General features: G+C 37.4%; 1 protein-coding gene across 1 annotated transcript in view; it reads right to left on the bottom strand.

Annotated features, from left to right (window-relative positions):
- Positions 1-20,248, bottom strand: part of LIPC (lipase C, hepatic type) — a gene marked incomplete at both ends in the record, with an annotated part of 70,274 nt that overhangs the window by 7,966 nt on the left and 42,060 nt on the right. The window contains 4 exons of the mRNA XM_080350974.1: positions 1,162-1,395; positions 3,370-3,487; positions 5,880-6,059; positions 7,899-8,086. Coding sequence (XP_080207100.1) covers positions 1,162-1,395; positions 3,370-3,487; positions 5,880-6,059; positions 7,899-8,086 — 720 coding nt within the window. The remainder of the gene's footprint in view (positions 1-1,161; positions 1,396-3,369; positions 3,488-5,879; positions 6,060-7,898; positions 8,087-20,248) is intronic.

Below are 20,248 nucleotides of genomic sequence, written 5' to 3'. Positions count from 1 at the left end.
AAAAATAGTTTGGCTGAATCCATATGGTAATAAAATTGAATAATTTGCTACTTAACGTGCTCTAGCCTGACTGCATAAGACTGTTAAGTATGAACCCTGATTTCATTGTTCGGGCTGTTCTGGTCAATATGGAATATAATATGAGACTATATGCAGTCTTTCAGATCATACCACATCAAAGACATCATTGTCGTTCTGAGTGTTTGAACGCTGTTGTCTCTTGGATGCTTACGTGGTAATGTCATATTTTGTCCCTAATGTTGAATTTTGCTTGCAGCTACTGTTGGGGAAAAAGGAGCAAAATATGCTTTAAATACATTAAAAATTATTAAAGACATAGATCTGCTTTTACAAGTATCATTTTCTTAAGTGTCATCAAAGTTATTTTCTTCTGTGTAATTGATATATATCAAGATTCAGCTGTTTTAATATGCCTTCACTGATAAGCTTTCTGACTGAAGCTTGGTTTCACATTTGTCATGAATTATCTGTTAATAAGTAAGACCTACTTTTAGGTAGTGTGATGATAGTTGAGAAATATTTTTGCAGTGTAGTATGCTGGGTGAATAGAACTCTTGGGGATTTTCAGTGAACAGTTCTGGTTGTCACTGTGTATCAGTACCTTATTTTTTTTCAGTGTGTTGCATTAGTTTCTCTGTATGTTGATGTTTAGGTACATTGGAAATAAGCTTCTATATACAAAACCTAGCCTGGAACACTGGCAGTCAGGTCCTAGAGAACGCATCATCTACACCGCTGCAGGAGAGGTGAGTAGTGCAGCCCTGTGTTTGATTTTATTTGAAATAATTAATTGCACACTAGATAAATCTGGCTTAATTAGAATAAATTTTCTCATTTCCTCTGCTGCTAAAACAAATACCTTTGAAGTTATTCAGAAGTGCTTGACAGCAGGATGCTCCTGGCCTTGTTTTCAGAAGTGCTAGGCAGCCAAATTCCTTACTGGAGTCAGTAAGAACAGTTTGAACTCAATAGATGTAAAAATCAGATAACCAATTTCTAGAAAAGGATTTTCATTGCATATAATGGGAGATAATACTCCTGTTAGATATGGTTTAAGACCATAGAGATATGTAAAGTTTCCCAGAGATACTGTCAGTGCAGTTGCAATGCTGCTTCCCATTTTGTGCCATTGGTTCTTACCAGTGATTCCGTATTGTGCGATGTGGTTATACACGTGCATGATGTGACAGCCAGGCTGAAAGGTGCCTCCATTGGGATAAAAGTCAAAATGAGCCACGGGCTGTTTGATGCCAACACTGAGACCCATGTGCTGTTTAGTGAATGTATGAATTGCGTCTACAAAGTTTGCATCATCTGGAGATAACCGGTCTGTTGGTGACATTCCTTCAAACAAGGGACCAGCAGGGTCAAGGCCTGGAATAAATGCAAATAATCCGATTGTGATATAGTGCAGATGAGCTGTTCTTTTACTGTTATGAGAAAAGTCTGTGATAAATATTTTAAAACAGGCAGCACTGGTACTTTACAAGGTCTTTCACTGATAGAAATAACACTAGGAACATTTGTCCTGCAGAGGGTACCTGGTTACACCAAAGGTAAAGTAAACACAGGCACTGTAATAAACAGTAACTGCTACATGCACAAGGACACAGGCCCAGAGATAGATGTGTTTGTTATAGACAAACCATGCTCACTACTGCTTTGTCACTTGAGGGATGTTTACTTAATTTTGTTCTTTCGTACTCTAGAGGTCATGCATTTCAGAGGCCCTTTTGAAGACACCAGTCCCACAGCAGGGCTGACTTTTAGCCCACATTTGGGACCTGAAACTTTATAAAGCTTCATGTGTTGCTTGAAAGATCTATATGACTGCTAGGTGTTGTTTATAATAATTTTTCAAATTTAAAGTTCTTCAAGGCAAATTTTTATGCTATTCAGAAAAATAATATTCCACGTAGGAAGTCTTGCTGATTTTTAGTTTGCTACATATTTTTCTATGGTGCTCTTTTTGGTTGGGAACTTACTTATGGTAAAGGACTGCCTGCATAGTTTAAATTTGCTTTCAGTTTTGAGGACAAGCTTCTAAGTTTGAGATTCTTCAGTTGGTACTATGGACTAATGCAGTTGCATAGATGTAACTGGACAAGACTAATAACAGAGGCTAGAAGCAGGGATGTCACCCTGAAAGCATACATTCCTTTGATTTTTAAATAGCTTTTATCACTATGAATTTTTAGAGCTTATTGTTACAAGTCTGAATAATTTCTGCTGAAGAATGCATATAGCTGTTACAATAAATAATGCATTTTAATGTTTTTTAGTTAATCATTATCGATGTTTGTACTAATACAGGTTGAACAAGCAGCATTGATGAACTAAAGTCATTCAGTGTACAACTCAGGTGTAATACCACAACACGTTGTATAAAACCAGCTTCTTAGCAAGCAGGCACTATCACTAGAGCTGATTATATAAGGGGCTATGGTATGTGGCAATGAATCCAATATCAGAATTGGGACTTCAAACTATAGCCATGCATATTTCCCTCACTCCCAAATCAGATTAAGCTGTTTTCTCTGATAACTTACATAGCTGATATAGGTCTTGCGTAAAATGCACTTCTGGTTTGGGTTTGGTGGTTGTTGGGGATTTTCTTTGAGCTGTCACTGTGTATTGGATACGGTACTGTGTATGTTGTATCAACAGCCATATAAATAAATTTTCACTACACTCCTCATTAGTACAGTTACAAAACATTACAAAAGGTTCAAAATGCCACTAGTGAAAACTGTCAAGTGTTATGGTTAACTTTGTTTCCTTTAAGCATCTATTAGGGATACTCTGATTATATGCTTCTTGTAAAATGTAATCCAGGACTACAGTTTTTGCCACGACAAATGACTTTAATTCACTGTATGAGTGAGCTATGTACCACAATTGAAAGTTCAAGCAGAGTTAGACAATTTCCTTCATATAATTTTCTTCTTAAAATAAGTTGCTAACAATGAACAGTGTATTTGAATGGCTTTGGGTCAAGATAGTGACCAAGATACAAGATTAGTGGCTAACATTTACTTAAGGTGTTACTGGGAATGGATGCAAGATAAATTAAAGCAACTTGCAACTTGAATCTTTGGTGTATGATTTGTAGTCCCCACATTTGTATATTCTTTATGTCATAATTTGAGCTCAGGTAAGAAAGATCAGAGCTAGAAATACTACGATGTTTCATTTTTAAAAATGTTTTCATTAAATTTTCTGAAACTTCTAAACTGTGGCAAATATTGCTATTCAACAGCTAAATATTGATCTGACACTGATATTTCAAGTATCTATGGAACTTAAAACAGTTGGCTGTTACATTTCTTAAGGTTGTAAGTCTTTTACCTGTAATTCTTCCAATCTTGTTCGTACCACTGATATAACTTCCAGCAAATCCTGAAACATGAGCTCCGAGGCTGTACCCAATTAAATGAGCATTGCTTCTGGAAAATTGAATGGATTCCTGGAAGACAGAGGCAGCCTGATTTAGATGCAGAAAATGGGAAAAGTAAGCAGTGAAATACTTACTATGAGCTAGGAATTCTATGAATAACAACACAACAAATTTGTATGGTAATGATGGAGGTCAAATGAGGTACACTGATCATGCACTAAAATTCTTCACTGACTGTTACTCCTTGCCTGCTTTTCATGCAGCAGGAAAATGCCACACACTTGGGCACTGCTACTTACGTGCTGGGCTCAGGAAAAACATCAACACAGATAGCAGGACTTTTGTTGCAAGTGATGCAAATGTGCAATGTGTTTTGTCTGCAGTATTTGACTTTCCTATTTGTAGAAAGTGCCTTGCTTTTTTTTGCTTGAGATACTATTACAAGCTAAATTAGAAGCTGAGGTATCAAAACATTGATCAGACATGCTAAGTGATATGGCAGTGACATTTCTTGGACTGATTTGTACAAAACTGGATATCTGATCTGAAACAAACCTATTGCAGCAGAATTGGCCTCAGGCCCTTCTTTCTATCTAATCAATGCTATCTATAATAGATCTTAAGCATTTCACCTGAGCTGCAAGGCTCAAAGATTTTCTGACATGTAAAGAAAAATGTGGCATGTTTTTCTTGCAGGAAAGGCAAACATCTGGTTCAATTTCATTGTGGATGTTGCCTGTCCCAGTCAAGTGGCTTTGCAGTCTCAATACCTTCCCCTTGTGAAGATGAGGTGAAACTTGGCAACCTTCCTGTGAGAGAGGCAGCTCTTAGAAATCACAAGATCTGACCCATTTTCTTGGGAGGTGTTATTGAGATGGATGTTATTGATATTGTTACTGGTGATGCCTTATTAACTCTTGGACTAAGAGCACTAGATTTACTTTATTTTTATTCTTTATTAAAACGTTGCACAGCACTGCAGTTTTTGTTACATCCATTGAGGATATTTCAAATATCTGCCTGACTCTAAGCAGACAGAAGCACAGTGAATAGTTAGTTATGGGAGTCAGAATGAAGGGGTTTCTAACTGTTCAACTCAGGAGAAGTGCTTCCCAAGAAGGTTTCGTGCTTGAACACACCCAATTGAATGCTGTGAAATTTTGTGGCATATTTTAATCCTGGAACATATTATGGTACAAGAAAAGCTGCCTACAATGCTGGAGCAAGGACTCATTTATTCAAGCCTCAATTTCTTTGTTGACGCTGGAGAAATCCTGGACTGTCTTTATTGTTGACAATGTGGTATGTCCTCCTGGGAACTGAACAAAGTCCGCAGTTTGATTAATTCAATAATTAAACAGCTTCAAAAATACAACTTTAGGCTCCAGCAGCTTAAACTGCATTTGACCAAGAGCTAAGGTTTCTTGTAATGTCACAATGAAAAACAGTGACTCTGGCTCTTCTGTCCTCTCTCTTGTGCCTGCTGTCCCTAACTGGGCATGGTACCTAACAACTTCTACCCTGCCATTCCTATTGAAAGCAGCTTTAGCACTTCAGTGGTATTTCCTACAAATCTTTCAGCTTTGCAATATATTTCCGTTCCACCTTAGGCCTCATTGTATTTAAATTAATGTACGCAAAAATTCATTGTGAGGTACAGAAGTATAATTACACTTCAAATTATGTAGCTTAAATTAGTACTAAAGATAGAGGAAGTAAGAGTTGTATAAGGTGCCTGGTTCATGTGAATGATTCTCATTCTAGTGTTTGCTTTCTGCCTTTTCTTTAAATAGTGCTGGAGACCAGTGATCCCTTGCAGACTCGTCTGCAGCCTTTTCAATCCAGCCATGGCTGCTGCTTCCTATGTAGCAGGAGGTTTGATGAGTAGTCACTGCCTTAGTGTGGCTCTGTACTCATTATTGCCTCCATGTCATCTGCTTTGTGAGGCATGCCTGTACTCTTAAAAGGTCTCCTTTTACATTCTGGACCTCTAAGCCACTGCTTTAGAATAATACCTGGATCACAGAGACAAAAATCAGGAAAATGTCGTGCTTGAACTCTGCATTAAAAGCAGAAATTAAGCACAGGTAACATAAGCCCATTTTACTGAATTAACCACTTACAAATGGTAATGTGTGCCTGCTTTCTAAGTGTGGGACTCTGTCAGATGTTTGCATACATGCTAATTGAAAAGCTAAAGTCACATGAGATTATCTTGCCTCTGAAGATATATAAAAATATTGTAATAAACAAGACCACTTGTTTTTTTCTCATGCATGATGAAAGTTATATGAAGTCACACAAAAGTTCATGAAAGAAAAAATTGCAATGTATTAAATAAACATAGTGATTGAAATGAACAGCATTAGCCAGCATAGTATTTCAGAAAGGTGGTAGAATCCTAAGAACAGGTAAATCGGTCTATTCCAGAGAAAACTGTGTTGATTTGGGGGGCTCTTACCTCCAGCCATTCCAGGAAGTTTGCGATCTCCTGCCCTATGTAGCGTGTGTTCTGTACAGCAATGGGATAGTGCTGGTGAGCAGATGTGAGCCAGTCTGCAATGATCACGTTCATTTGTTTATGCTGAGATTTGAGAGCTGCTGCCATTTTCCAAATCCAGCTTTCTAAGATCCCATCCACCTGTTTTGTTAAAACACAACAACAAGAAAACCCGGAGTCTCTGGCAAATATTTATTGTGTAAAGCTCAAGGAAACAAAAAATACAACATAAACAAGGAGGGCTTAATGCCGATACTGAGATTTTTAAGGGCTTCAGCATTCTTCAGTGCTTAGAATCTTTGGGGTTTGGTAGACCAAAAGAAATATTACTACAAGAACTGTATAATTTATGTCTTATAATATGAACTCTTATCAGTGAAATAATGTTCCTAAATATTTTCACCCATCCAAAGATAATTTGTATTACTGATTAAAAAATAAAACCAGAAACGCCTAGAAAGTTTCTGATTTCATGCAAGAGCAGCTATCCCTGTAAATTTTAGCTAAAAGGGATGGAAAGGGCAGGAAGCTGGAGGGCTGCAGACCAGCAGGCATTTACCTTCTTAGAACTTCTGATTAGGGCCATGAAAGTGATCACCACTCCTGTGAGGAAAGGCTGAGAGAGCTGGGGTTGGTCAGCCTAGAGAAGGCTTCAGGGAGACCTTATAGCAGCCCTCCAGTACTTAAAGGGGACATATAAGGTGGGCACAGACTTTTTAGTAAGGCCTGTTGTGGTAGGACAAGGAGTTGATGGTTTTAAACTAAAAGAGAGGAGATTCAGGCTAGACATGAGGAAGAAATTTTTGACAATGAGGGTGGTGAGACACTGGCACAGTTTGCTCTGCTCCTTGTGGGAGGGTTAGACTAGATGAGCTTTAAAGGTCCCTTCCAACCCAAACTATTCTATGATTTGATGGACCAGAATTACTATTTAATCTATCAGACTTAATTGTTGCTCTAGCTGCATGTAGTTTCTCTATCAAGAGAACATCTATATCTTTCTGCTGTTTTAACAGAATTTGGGAGTCTCAGTTGTGGGTTTCCGTACATATTCCTCTAAGACCCCAACACCTCTGCAAATTAACTTCATACGAACAATGAACTTCAATACCAGCAGCTGCTGGTCCGTGGTTTGTCTTTGAGGAGGGTGTAGGTTTTGAACAAATTCTTATTTGGGAGACATGGCTGAAGTAATCTAGGGCAATATTTCATCCAAAGTCAGCTCTGCTGTTGTTTGTTAATAGAGCTATAAGCTTCAAGGGTGTTGTTCAAAGTTTCTCTGCATGTTTGCAGATGTGCAAGAAAGGTCCATTTTACCACCTTCTGTGATGAGATTGGTTCTGTGAGAATCAAAGATCTGTTAAAATGACGTTGTTTCTATTCTGCCTTTTATTGCTTTTTCAACTGAGAAGCTGATCAAAATCACCCTTAGTGCTTCTTTGCTTTAGAGAAATGTTTTCATGGTGGATTTTTCTTCTTTTACAGTTTAACTGAAAGCAGTTCAGTGATAATCCATTGACATTGAAGGCTTCATTTTCAGCTAAAGGGGCTTATAGAGAAGTGCTCTTTAAAGGTGTATCTGTGAGAAAGATGTGGGGAAATTCTGTGCACTTCTTTTCAGTAAGTCTGTAAATATCTGGCAGTGAACATGTCAGAGAAATGAAGCTGGTATTCAGTCCTCCAGAGGCACAGCACATTAATTCAGCTACTTGTTCAAACTCTACTGGCTTTAAACCAGGGCTGAATCTAATCCTTGGCATGGGACTCTCGTATGAAAAATTGCTTGTAGACTCTCTCTTCAGAATCTCAGTAGGGAATATCAGCTTTGTATTATTTCTAGCCATGATTGCTACCAGAGAAAGCCACCATCTTTCCAATCACAACCTTTCTTCTAAAGTTACTTCTGGCACTAGCATAATGAGAAGGAAAATACATCAGATCAGCTGTAGTTTGAATTAAAAATAAAATGTGAGTTCATACCGACCAGCCATGGACTATCATCACCAGAGGAAGAGAGGCATTGAAACCACATTTGTCAAGAGTCTCCAGCTGATTCCAAAAAATTTGACAGCTTTCTTCAGTTTTATCTGTATAGAGTCGAAATTTGGTTTCTGAGTTTTGCTGATCTTTCTTTGTTCTAGTGTGCTGACTCTGTGATCCCAGCACCTCTGTAATGAAATTCATAACAGTCATAACAGGATGGATTCTAAAACCTGAAGAAGTTACTAGTGAAACACACTTTATAAGATGAAGTAAACTAGTGAGATTGAAATTCTTGCTATGTATAATTGCTGCCTGCTCCAGGGGGGCCTAAGATGTACTTTTTGGGTCAAAAAAAGGATCTCTTTCAAAGTTCGAGATGGTCTAGATGTGCCTCTGAGTCCATCTATTGGAACAATAACAATTACACAGGAAATACTGATCTTATTGCTCTGGGCACTTATAGAATGCATAAGTATTTTAAAAACACAATACAGATATTGTGGCTTTACAATGTTAGTGTGTTCACAGGCAAGTGCTTTCATAGGCTATTAACTCTGCAGGGCTTATTTTACTAATATGCATTTGCTAGTAATTGCTGAGCAAGCATCATTACACTAAAATAACCATTTTACTCAGGGTTATAACTCTGCTTAGAGACTTAGATGACTTCTTAAAACTACTAAACCACATAATAAATTATCTAAAAAGGCAAGATTAAATGTTCTTGTTCTAGCTGTAATGTTTTTGGTGGTTTTGTTTTTGGATAAAATAGATTGATACATAAAGGACAGCATTTTCAGAAACGGCTGATAAGAAACTGAGATGGAATCTGTATTTAAGAAAATTGGGGCAGGGTGAACTGTAGTCTTATCAGTATTACTGGCTTAGAAAGAAAAATATTTATATAAGGAAATTGCTGAAAACTGGAATAAAATAAAGCAGAAGCTTACAAAAAAGGATATTGTGACGTGCAAGCCTGGTGTTTCTTTCTAATAAGACTTCAGAATCTTTGTGTGAAAATAATCCATATAATAAATTGTTAGTTATCTAGAAAAAATAGGTTTTAGCAGAAGAAAAGGTAGAGTGTGATGAACTAGACAAGTGAGAGGTTACAGTCCGTTGTGCTGGAAAGGAAATTTTTAGAGTGCAGAGGGTTTACTAATGGAATTCCTTGGGGACTGTTTGTTGGCTAATCTTGTTTTAATATTTTCATTAAAGCAAGCAGGAAGGGTACAAGACTGACAAAATTTGGGAGGCATTTGCTAATACTGAGGAGACCAAAAAGTTAAACTCTAAGAGCTAGATGACCTTGAAAACACAGCAACAGAAACAGGTGGGAGTCTGGTACCATGAAGTGCAAGGTCATACGGTTGATAAGAATTTCTCTTTAAATGGGGCTCATAAATCGGAAGTGACACAAGGGTAAAAAGACTCGCCTGTAGTAATCAATAACAAAACTGACTGCGAGTGACTGCTGTGGCTTGGCTGTGAGAAAGGAAAATATATTTTCCAAGATATATGTATTTTTATATATTTTTTTTTTCCAAAATATGTAATTCCAAGATGCAACAAAGAAGATGTTTTCAGTAGGAAGAGAGAAGGTTAGTGCCCATAAGTGGAGGCTCTAATTAACCACCTACAGCACAGTGTGCATAGCTCTTGCTACAAGTTCAGGTGATACCCATTCAAGCTGCAACAGCTGCTCAGCAACACCACTAAAATGATCAGGGAGGAAGCTTTTGTTTTAACTAGACCTAACAAATCAGGAAATACTCTTGGAGGTGAAAATGAAGTATTTTATTCATTGAGAAGGAAGTTGAAATTTTCTGTGTTGGAACAGCACTTGCGTTAGTTAAGTTTTAGTTCTTATTTTTTTCTTGCATAAAAGTTCCTTAATTAAACAGTAATATTAGAAATATTGTATTGTGTTGTATCTTCTGAGCCAGCACATTTTTCTTGTGCATCACAACTCTTATGAGTGTAGATGTTTTCAGAAAGCATCTAAAATCATAGCATATTCATTTCTGTATTATACATGTGCAAATGTATCCTGAGGTTCTATGAGATTTTTGTCTTGATGAGGTTTTGATAATTTACAAGGTACTTCTGATACATTTACAGATAAGCCTTTATCCTACTAGCATATTTCGTGATGGGAAACTCCTGTATTTATATATTTGCAGTAGTAGCATCTTATAATTCACAGTGCAAAGAAATCTAATGTGAAAGCATGCTGTTATTAGATCAGACTGTATTTTTGCCACACGTCAGTCTTGTTACACACTTTATTCAAGGTTGCATTTTAGGATAATGATGAGACATGATACAAACAGCATATCTGATTTCGTTAAGCGAATAGCAGTTCTGTCAAGATAACTTCCAAACTGAACTACACCGAATATGCACTGTTTTCTGTTTGTTGCTAATTATTGTACAAGTAACTCCAGGCAATGTTATGCTTCATATCTAGGAAACATTATTTTAGGAAGTTGTTCAGCCATTTACAAGAGCTGGAATTTAAAAAGCTTAAAAGTTAGTGAAAGTAATACTAGGAGAAAGCAAACCTAGATAAAAAAAAAAAAGAGAATTGGAAAGTTTTAATGATGCTGGCTATTCTTAACCTCCGTTTTATTCAGGCTTTGTTGAGTAGTCTCTACACAAAAATAAGCATTGTGTTCTATTTTTAACACAAAAAGAAAAACAAACCAAAAAGAACTGGTGCGTGTTCCATTGTACACATCCTTTCTTTGTTTTCATTTTCTTTTCCTGCTCTCAGTGTTTGTGCAAAGCAAATGCACTTTGTCACTCTCCATATTGTTTGTCCGTACTACAGAAACCAAGTCTAAATAGCTGTTTTCTTTATTCATTGACTGTGAAAATGCTTGTGGTGCTTTAATGGGTGAGCTTTTGGCTTGCCAGTAAGTCTGAGAAAGGGAATTAAAAATACAGTTTGAACTTCTTCATGGCTGTCAAAAGTTAAAAGTTCCAATAGAATCTGTTGTGTTATTAGACAAAGAACTGCTCCAATCCATTAATCCATGTAATGACTTGGAGAAGGAAATAGAGTCTGAAGGGCTTGGCTTCTACAGCAGACTCTTGGTGAAAATGTCGTACTGGTGACTCTGTGACATGATCGAAGGGAACTGCAAAGTTTCAGAAGTCAGTTTACAAAAGCAGCAAAATGGCTAAAAGTGTTCCTGTGCTAGTTTCAACTGAGTGCCAAGGTCTTTCTGAAACTCCAAAGCGAGTTTCAATCTGGAAAATTAGCCCTTAACCAGGTGAGTGAGTTGCTGGCTTAATGTCCTTTTTCTCTGAAGATCCTACTCTCCTATGAATTCTTTCAGTAAAGCAATACAACATGGCCACACTGATCCGTGTGCTGTCATAAATTAACCTCATGCAGAGCAGCATGGTACAATGAGCAAGAAAAGTCGTCATGACTTCTTGATTCAGCCCTTTACTGTATAGTGTTAACAAATATTAAAATTTTGCTCTTAAGTAATACATTTTAAATTCATCTTACAGTACAGCATAAAAACTTTGATTAAAATTGGCATCCCCAATTAAGAAAAGTAGCTTTTCTGGCTAAAAAAAATGATGTTCAGCATCCTTCTTCCTGTCATGGAGCTCTACAGGAAGAGTTTTTTAATAAGGTCTCACTGAAGGGGTTTGAAGAGGATGTTTCAATGGCACTCACCTAATCCATAGGCAATTGAAAAATAGTTAAGTAAACCTGAATGAAAGCTGAACTTCGGGCTGCTGGTATATTAAGGATACTTAAAAATCATACACATAAGCATGCATACAACCCCAGTACCTAGACTGACACACTCTCTCTGTCTCTCTCTCCCTATACATATATGTATATATATACACACACATATTTTAAGATTGCCTTCTGACCCTTATTGCAGCCTCCCTTTACATTCGTGAGTGGATTTGTCTGAGTATTAATAACTCTCTCGTATCTTTTGGATGGATTTTAGTGCTTTTCGTACATGGAAATGTCTCCAAAGGAGTGCTTAGTTATTATTATGTTATTTTAATGGGACCAGTATCCAACATATTTAAGAAACAAGTGATGCAGTTTGGGAAATCTACATCTCTTTTGTTGCTCCAGAGTCCCAGGCAAGATAAGCCAGTCAAAACTAAGGTCTGTTGATTTCTTGGTAGATTACCATTGTGCTTAATTTTTTTATATGCTCATGCCATTCCTTTGTATTTTCCCTAACCTTAACTTGCTGACCTTGCCAAAGGAAAAGTAGGTATCATTCACAAAAGAATGCATGAAAAAATAGCAAGCAAGAAAAATCTGTACCAATTGGATTAAAAATGAGATCTATTTAGAAATAGACTTTTTTAAAAACAAAACAAAACAAAACTCTTCCCTTTTTATTCAAGCTGAAATGAATGAGTAGGTGATACTTTTTCAACATCAGATGCTCTGTCTGAAAGTATCATAGTTTTCTGAGCTGTCATTTCTTGTTTCTCCTCTTATATGCGTTGCACACAACAAACTCACCATGAGTGTTGTTTGTACCCAAACAGCTGTAAATGGAGAGGAGAGGCTGTTAACTAACCATTGTTAACCCTCTGTTAACATATTTTTAACCCTCTATTGAAAAATGCATAAGAGGAGAGCCTATAAAACCACACCATTCATACTGTCTTCCCTGGGTGTTTCATGGCTTCCAGATCACCAGGGTAATGCTGCTGGTGGCTGGCTTTGGTGACTCTTGGAACGGGAAGAAAGATGTGTTTAGAAAGAGGCAAATACAAGAATTTGTTGGAGCTGGCGCCCGGTTTTAATTAGTGAGGCAATCATACTGTCAGTGGGAGGTGTGCAGGAGTGCCTGTTCAAAAATCAGCTCTGTAGTTATTGGGGATGATTCTATCTGTGATTCTTTACCATTAAAGAGCACAGGATACTTTATCTTTGAAAATCAGACCCATCAAATGTCAACCAAAAGTCAAATTTCTAATTCTTTATTAAAACATGATTAACATTGGGATTTTTTTTTTTTTTTTCTGATATCTTAATACAGGTTATCCTTCCTGAACTCATTATTATCAGACACTGCTGTCATGTTTGAAGCAGCGTGGAAGACACAGTGGTCTGAGATAATCCAGAAAAAGTCATCCCACAGTTTAACAAAGGGAAGGTTGTTCTGTTCCGCTCTCCCTAGATCTCCCAGGTCTGTGTTATTTATTTTCCTGGGATGTTTGCAAAAGGGGTGAGGAACCTGGAAATTTGTTTGCGGATGTGATTACCAACTACAGTTTTAAAACTGTCAGCAGAGATCCATATCCCTATCATTTTCTGGTTACTTCTATTCAGAAGAATTTCTGGGTGCAGGGAATTGGAGAAAGCAGAGGATGTAATGTCTTGTTCAGTAGTAGCAGAACCCTGATTTTAAAGAAGTTATTAGCATGTTAGTGAGAACTTTAGACCCAGATGATATTTGTCCCTCTCTTTTTTAGAATTAGAATGCTTTCCAAAGGGACAGTAATTTGAAAAAATACCCAGCACTGATTTCATGACATATACAAGAACTTTCAGAGTATTCAGTACAGATTGTTGTTTAGTGCAATTTGTTTGTTTGCTTGGTGGCCTAAAACATAAAGGAGAGCAGCCCGCTCTCAGAAGTTGCTTATATCAAAGTAATTGATAAGAGACCCTTGTCAGTTCATTTTAAATTCTCTACTTATGTACCTCCTGCTGCTGTTCATTTGGAATTGCCTCTCTTGACAGCATTTGGGCAGGTGGTAGAGACAGAAACAAACAGTCTCAGTTCCTCAGAGTGCCTTAAGTGGGAGTATTCAGGGATCTGGAGAGTAAAATGGGAACATCAAAACAAAAGTCTTCCTGAAAAAACTTTAGAAAATATGATGAAACATTAAATATGATCGTATTTTGGTTTACACTTGCTGTTGTGTGTCTCAACTATTCAGGACATATCTGTTAAATCACCTATGAATCAAGCAATGCATTTATAATTAATGGCTTTAAAAGAGAGAGAAATAAATGCAGTTTGACCTGTCCTTTAAATACAATAGCTAGTCGGTTAGCCTTTTGCTTTCCTCTAAATTATCTGTTTATCAGTTACATGTATTCCTCTTCTTGGCAAGATTGTGTTTCACTCATTGGTTTTGAACACTGAGTTGCCTCAAAACTCTCCAAAGAATCACCTCTTTTTTTATTGTTGTGCCTTACTCTTTTAATCTTTCTCTTCCCTGTAAAACACTTCTTTACAATGTGAAACTTCAGAACTTGTCTTTCACATCTCCTTTATTTAGAATCAAGCATCGAAGTGATGGTTAGAACAGAAGGCAAAGAAGTAACACCCACCCTCCATACTGTTAACTATTCCTTTTGTCTTTTTATATCAGGTGAAAACTTCATGGAAGAATGCTCATTCTTTAAAGCTTGATATCTCTTTTATTGTCTGATTAAGTTAGGCAAATAACTTTTTCCTCTTTTCTACCCTTCATTGTGACATAATTTAAAAATATTAGTTCTCCATTAAAAGTATGAGTTTAAGTACAATAATCAATAAGCTTGTGAGACTGTTGTTGCAAAGAACAGGGAAACCAGTGCACAAAGGAACCAGCAGTGCCTCTTTCCTTAGAACTGCTGTGTGGGTCTGGCCGCTGCCCTGTGCAGAACAGTGCATTCAAATCTCTCTCCTCCCTTGAAGAGGGTGCAGACACCACCACTTACCGAGGAGATACGTGAAGTGAAAATGGTTGATGAATTGCAGAGTCCAGGGGGAAGCGTGTATAGAGATGTAAACCTCCACTGCTGAGTGTGCGTCTGCTTTTGGCCCCTACTGCAGGTGGTTGAACTAGATTGACCTTGGGTTTCCTCCACTACAGCCACTCTTATGTTTGATACAGAGCTACTTGGCATTCCTTTTTACTTCGATTTTTGGCTGGTTTTTGAAACAGAGACAACATGTGAAAAATAAGTTCTTAGTAATTAAAAAATAATGTTGAAATCAGGATTGATCAACAGTAAATTTAGGCTAATTTATGTTGAAATGTTAGGAGCTTTGATTTGCAATTTTGTTGCTGTTGAAGTTTTGGCTTTTTGTCTAGTTTGGGCTGGAAAATGTTCTTGGGATATGAAAATATTTTCCTGTTCAGCTGTGGTAAAAAGTCGAGTCTGCTCTTACCCTGGAAGAGGTAGACAAGACCTAAACAGGAAATATAGATCAAAGGATTCAAAACTGTACATGTACTTGCTTATAACATTATGGCTCAGAGTATTGTTTTCTTCAATTATATTTCTAAGGGACCAGGAGAAAATCTATGTTACTTATGTGCATATTCCTTGGAACCATTTCATATCTACTGACACTATGACAGGTGTAAATTTTGGGTTTTTTTTAAAAAAAAAGACAGTCTTAGAAAAGATAAGATGTTTTTCGAGTTGTATTTTAGGATATCTGTGCTGCAAGTGGGTGTTTGTTTTCTTCTTATGGCCTTAATTGTTTTGCTGTGTGATCCTGCAGTGAAACAATTTGTCTGGTGCCAACTTGCTATGTCAGAAATTCAGCATCACTTCTGGATCACAGCATTCCATAGGACAAGGAGAAATTAAATATATGCAGCAAGAATGTGTATTTGCTCAGGAAAAAAAAAAATAATGGAGATCTTACAAGAATGAGAAGATGAAACATCAGAATCTTTAGCATCTTTCCACAGGATGCCATTACTGAGTGAAACTCACTTGCTGGGCCATGGAACACACTGCATGACAGCTGAGCTGGTGGGTGCTGGGCACAGGCAGAGTGTTCATCTGCACAGCAAACCTATCTGAACTGGGAAGTTAGTGAATTGTAGGTTTACTTAAGAATTTTTGGTCCTAGCTATTCTCACAAACTCCGCTTGTGAATATTTATGCTTGGCACCTTTCTGATACTCAGAAAAAGACAAATACCTGTCTCAGAGTTTGCAGAAAGGCAATGGGAAATGAAGAGGTCACTGGTGCATGGAAGATGATTGAGTGTTGCAGTGGAAAGGAGGTGGGGGTGGAGGAAGAAAAAAAGGAATTTGTATAAGTTTTAGCCTTAGGACTATAGTAACAATTATGAAGGATGAGATGGCTCTCCAGTGCCAGGCAGCCCATTGGTTAAGTGAGGGAATCTGCCTCGCTTAAGTATAATTAAATCCCTGTCTACCAAAGTAGCCTTTGTTTAATTCAAGGAATAGGAGTAAGCATCCAAAGATCTCAGTCTAAAAGTGATGACTTGGCATCTGATAACTTAAAATTCTAATAAATCTGTATTTTAGAGCAAATATTGTGAACTTTTTGAAGGATATGTTCTCAGGGGCTATACTTTGCTTTAATCACTCCTCCCTTCTTGTTTCCTCTTCTCTTGCCCCTCAGATATGGTCATTTTTTTTTCCATTGTGTCCTTTGACTTTTTTTTTATAGAGTTGTTTTATTTTTACTGGTTTTGCCTGAAAGCCTTAGTTAAGCAGAAGTAGCTGTGGGAAAATCCTGTTTTGCAGTACATGGGAACTGTTTGCTTTGACAATCAGTAGGTGTGTTCATCTAAGTAAGAGTTTGATGGTTTTACTGATATGGTATCAAAAGGCTTCAGTCTCGTTAAGTGTATCCTGAATTTCTCAAAACTCATCTCTTACAGTGGATGCCTGCAGTTATTTCTTCTAAAACCTCTGCAGTGCATGCTGTTTACAAAAGTTATCTCCATGCAATTATGTCTAGAAATGAAGCTTCTTATCCAACACTGGACTTGTTTTTAACTAGACTCTTTAAGAGGAAGGAAATTTACTCTGGACATATTTTGAAGTAGATTCTGCATACTGAACCAGTGTTAGGGGTTTTGTTATTGCTCTTATACATTTTTGTTAATATTTTCCTTGTATAGGTGAACTGAGTGTAGATTATAACAATTGATATCACTTCAGCTATAGTTCACTAAAAATTTCTCAAGTACGTTTGTTTAGTACTCTAGTATAACTTTCTCTTTAAGTGAAAGTGGTCATGCAATGATGTCCTACAAAGACTTGTTAGCATAAGTTTGGGGTGAGCTGCTGCTGAGCTCTGCAGACCTTTCCAGGAGTGTTGTGAAAACTAGTATGCAAGATATTACTTTGTGGAATACTTAATACTGTATGCATTATACAATGCAAAAAGTCATTAAAAAGATTAGCAGTGTATAAAACTTCTATTAGTTTTATCACTTTGACCCAGAAGGCCAGACACCTTTGCACACTGTGATTCCAGTCATAGAGACAAGATGTATAAAATGGTCAAGAGTATATTTTAGAAGTCATGGTGCTAAAGTCCAGTAAGGTGGTGAAGCAGCTGATATTTGTCCCATTCAAAGCCTTTAATCTCAATTTCAAGCAAGATAGAGCTGCCCCTGAGCAGCACTGTAAGGGCACACAGTGCTGGAAATCTAACCTGCTGCTACAGCAGCAGTGAGAACTCTGTAGTTGGGCCTCTGGCAGTATTTGGGGTTTGACTGAAAAATTCCACATTGGGATCCACAGACATAATTTGTTGATCATCTTTCTTTAGTCACTTTGTATGCCTTAGTGTAGGAAAAGAGAAATACAAAGATGCACATACCCATAGCAGGCCAAGCACAAAAAGCAAGAGAGAAACATGGGTGTGTTGTTGTTGGTTGGTTTTGGTCTATGTGTATCCATCACAGAAAGGCAGAGATTGCTCCTTTGGACATAATTTCAAGCGATTATTTATTTCTCAACTACCTTTCATTTTAATGGCTGTTGCAAGTACTCAGCAGCTTATAGGATTGAACTATTGGTTTTCTTTGGATTTCTGTGTTTCTTGCTAGCTTATTCTTTAATGCTTTCATCTAGCTCTTCTGCAACGTGTTCTTTCTTCCTTTCTTCTGAGCTAGAAGATTTTAAGTGATGTCTGTTCACTTGAAACTTTGGTTAAGATAAAGCAAGAACTGTTAAGGTGATTCTTCCTGAAAATTCTGTGATCAGACTTTATGCTGCATATTTTCTTTGCCCAGTTTTACAGGTCATCTGAAAACTGCTCACTGAAGACAACTGGCAGGAAGGAGAAAATCCAGATTGAAACTAGTGAATAAAAGTACATGAGGAATACGAAGCCTCATTTTTCAGGGCATAAATCAACCCTTAATTTCCTGGATAATTTTTTTCCTGGATTATTCAGTATTGATTTCTCTATGACCAGGTTTTTTAAAGTGTCTCCAGTTTGATCTATTATGTCTGTTCCTGTAGTCCTAGGTGTTTGGGCTTTGACAACAGTATGTCAGATTGAAGGAAATTTTAACATTCACTTTCAGTTGCCTTATTTTTTATTTATGCATTTGTTGTTTATCAGTTGCAGAATGACATGAGCCAAACTGTAAGGGGTGAAGTTGCTTTCTGTAATTTGAATACATAAAAATTGATGAACAAAACCACTATGTTCCAAGTGAATTACAGTACAATTGCTATGTATTTGTTTTCTAGGACACCTGAAAGCACAACACAGTTTTTTCAGTTAATGTCTTACTTATAGATTGCTAAAACCTATTGTGAAACAATTAGGAAAATGAATAAATGTATGAACTGCAAGTATTATTTGAAAGTTTGGAATTCCAGATGCAAAAAGTGGCTCCCAATAATTCGCACTAAGTAGGACTTGTCAGCAGAACAAACTGAAAGCCAAGGACAGACAGACAAAAGGTTCTGCAGAGGTGGAACAACGCAGGGATGCTTTTGTTAGCTATGATGGTTTTGGTCTGTGAACAGAGTTTCAGTCTCCAAGTTAGTCAAAGCCTTTTTGTGAACAACGTGTTCCCAATGATAAAAACTATACTTAAAGGAAAAATACGTTTTTCCCTGTGATGTTGTTTCCCCACTCAAGATGGGGTTTTATTTTATAACTGTTTTCCATGTTGGAAATGCGAACTGGTTTAATTCATCAGCTGTTCTTGCTTATTCTCTCTAGACTCCTTACAGCTTCACAAATGTATGAATACAAGAAGAGAAATTGTTCTCTGGAGTTTCTTTGATCTCTGCTTGTGATGTCTCATTGGGGAGAAATTTATCATAAATTAACTGAACCATGAATGAGCTGCTGAAATTCTTCACGTGTTGTTAGATTTTCTGGTGGATGGTTAATGAAACAGCCTTGTGTTCTGTCACCAGGAGCTCTTCAAAAGATCCAACAGGGCAACACAGTGGAAGTGTGCTGAAGCCAAATTTGTTTTACAAAGCAAACTGGATCTGCTTTAGTGGACAAAATTCAACAAACATGGACACTAATAGATTTTACTATAAATCTATGGGTTTTATAAGTTGCAAGTATGAAATATTTCCAAAACAAGTGTCTGTTTTGCTAAATGAGGTCTCGTCTTCTAGGAGCAGAAAGGTAGGGATTTTGATTGTGTTATTTTCTTGGGTTAGAACAGAAAAATCCTCAGAATACTTAAAGATGAGGATGGGATCATTAAACAATGGACATATTAAATCTGACAGCCTGGAAGGCACAAACAAAGAATCAAGAGTTCAGTTGCCAGATGGTGAAAAGGAAGTTGTTCAGAGTTGCTCACGCAACAGCAAGGGTAACAGAGGGCCTGCAAATTGCCTTTTGAAATCAATGAGAGCTGGGCGTACTTAATATCCTTGGTGGATACCGACCCGTTTGTGGCCTTTCACCTCAAGAGTTTTCTCGGCTATTGCAGTGCTTAGTGCACGACCAACATTAGTCCGGTTACCAGCTTTGCTTGCTGCTCAGTGACATAGCTTCTGACTACTATACTGTTGACAGAGTCTAGATTTCCTAGTTTCTTTCATGCCCAGGAAGTGAGTGTGAACTGCACAGTATATGTATATACAATATTACTGAATTACAACTGCTTTGGTGAAAAAACAATGACAGTCAGCTGGCTAATGCGTGGCCCTCAGTGCATGGGTGCTTTCCTGCAAGATTCACATGAGAAGTTCAGAGTACGCTTATCCCTTCTATGATACAGGTTGAATTCAACCATGTTGAATTTGGCTCCCTGATAAGCAGGCTGATTTGCCAAGTGTTCAAGTAGTCCAGTTGTAGCTTAGAAGAAAAAGGACAGACAAGGGATAATAGCCGTCAAATCTCAGTAAATCAGCATCTGAGTAGTTAGTGCACAGAGCCTTGAGAAAAGACATCTCATGAGATGTCATCACTAAGAGCACTGTATGCTGATCATCTCTCAACCTGGACGCTTTGCACATAAGTAATTAATAATACTTGTTGTGAAGTAAGCAGTGGGGTGTGCTTTGTGGGTAAGGTATTAGTTGATCAGTGAAGTTACTAATTTCATTCCCCAATCTGTCACAGACATGCACAG

This window comes from Nesoenas mayeri (assembly GCF_963082525.1).
Source record: "Nesoenas mayeri genome assembly, chromosome: 11".
NCBI lineage: Eukaryota > Metazoa > Chordata > Aves > Columbiformes > Columbidae > Nesoenas > Nesoenas mayeri.
This window is presented reverse-complemented; position numbering and strand designations above follow the sequence as displayed.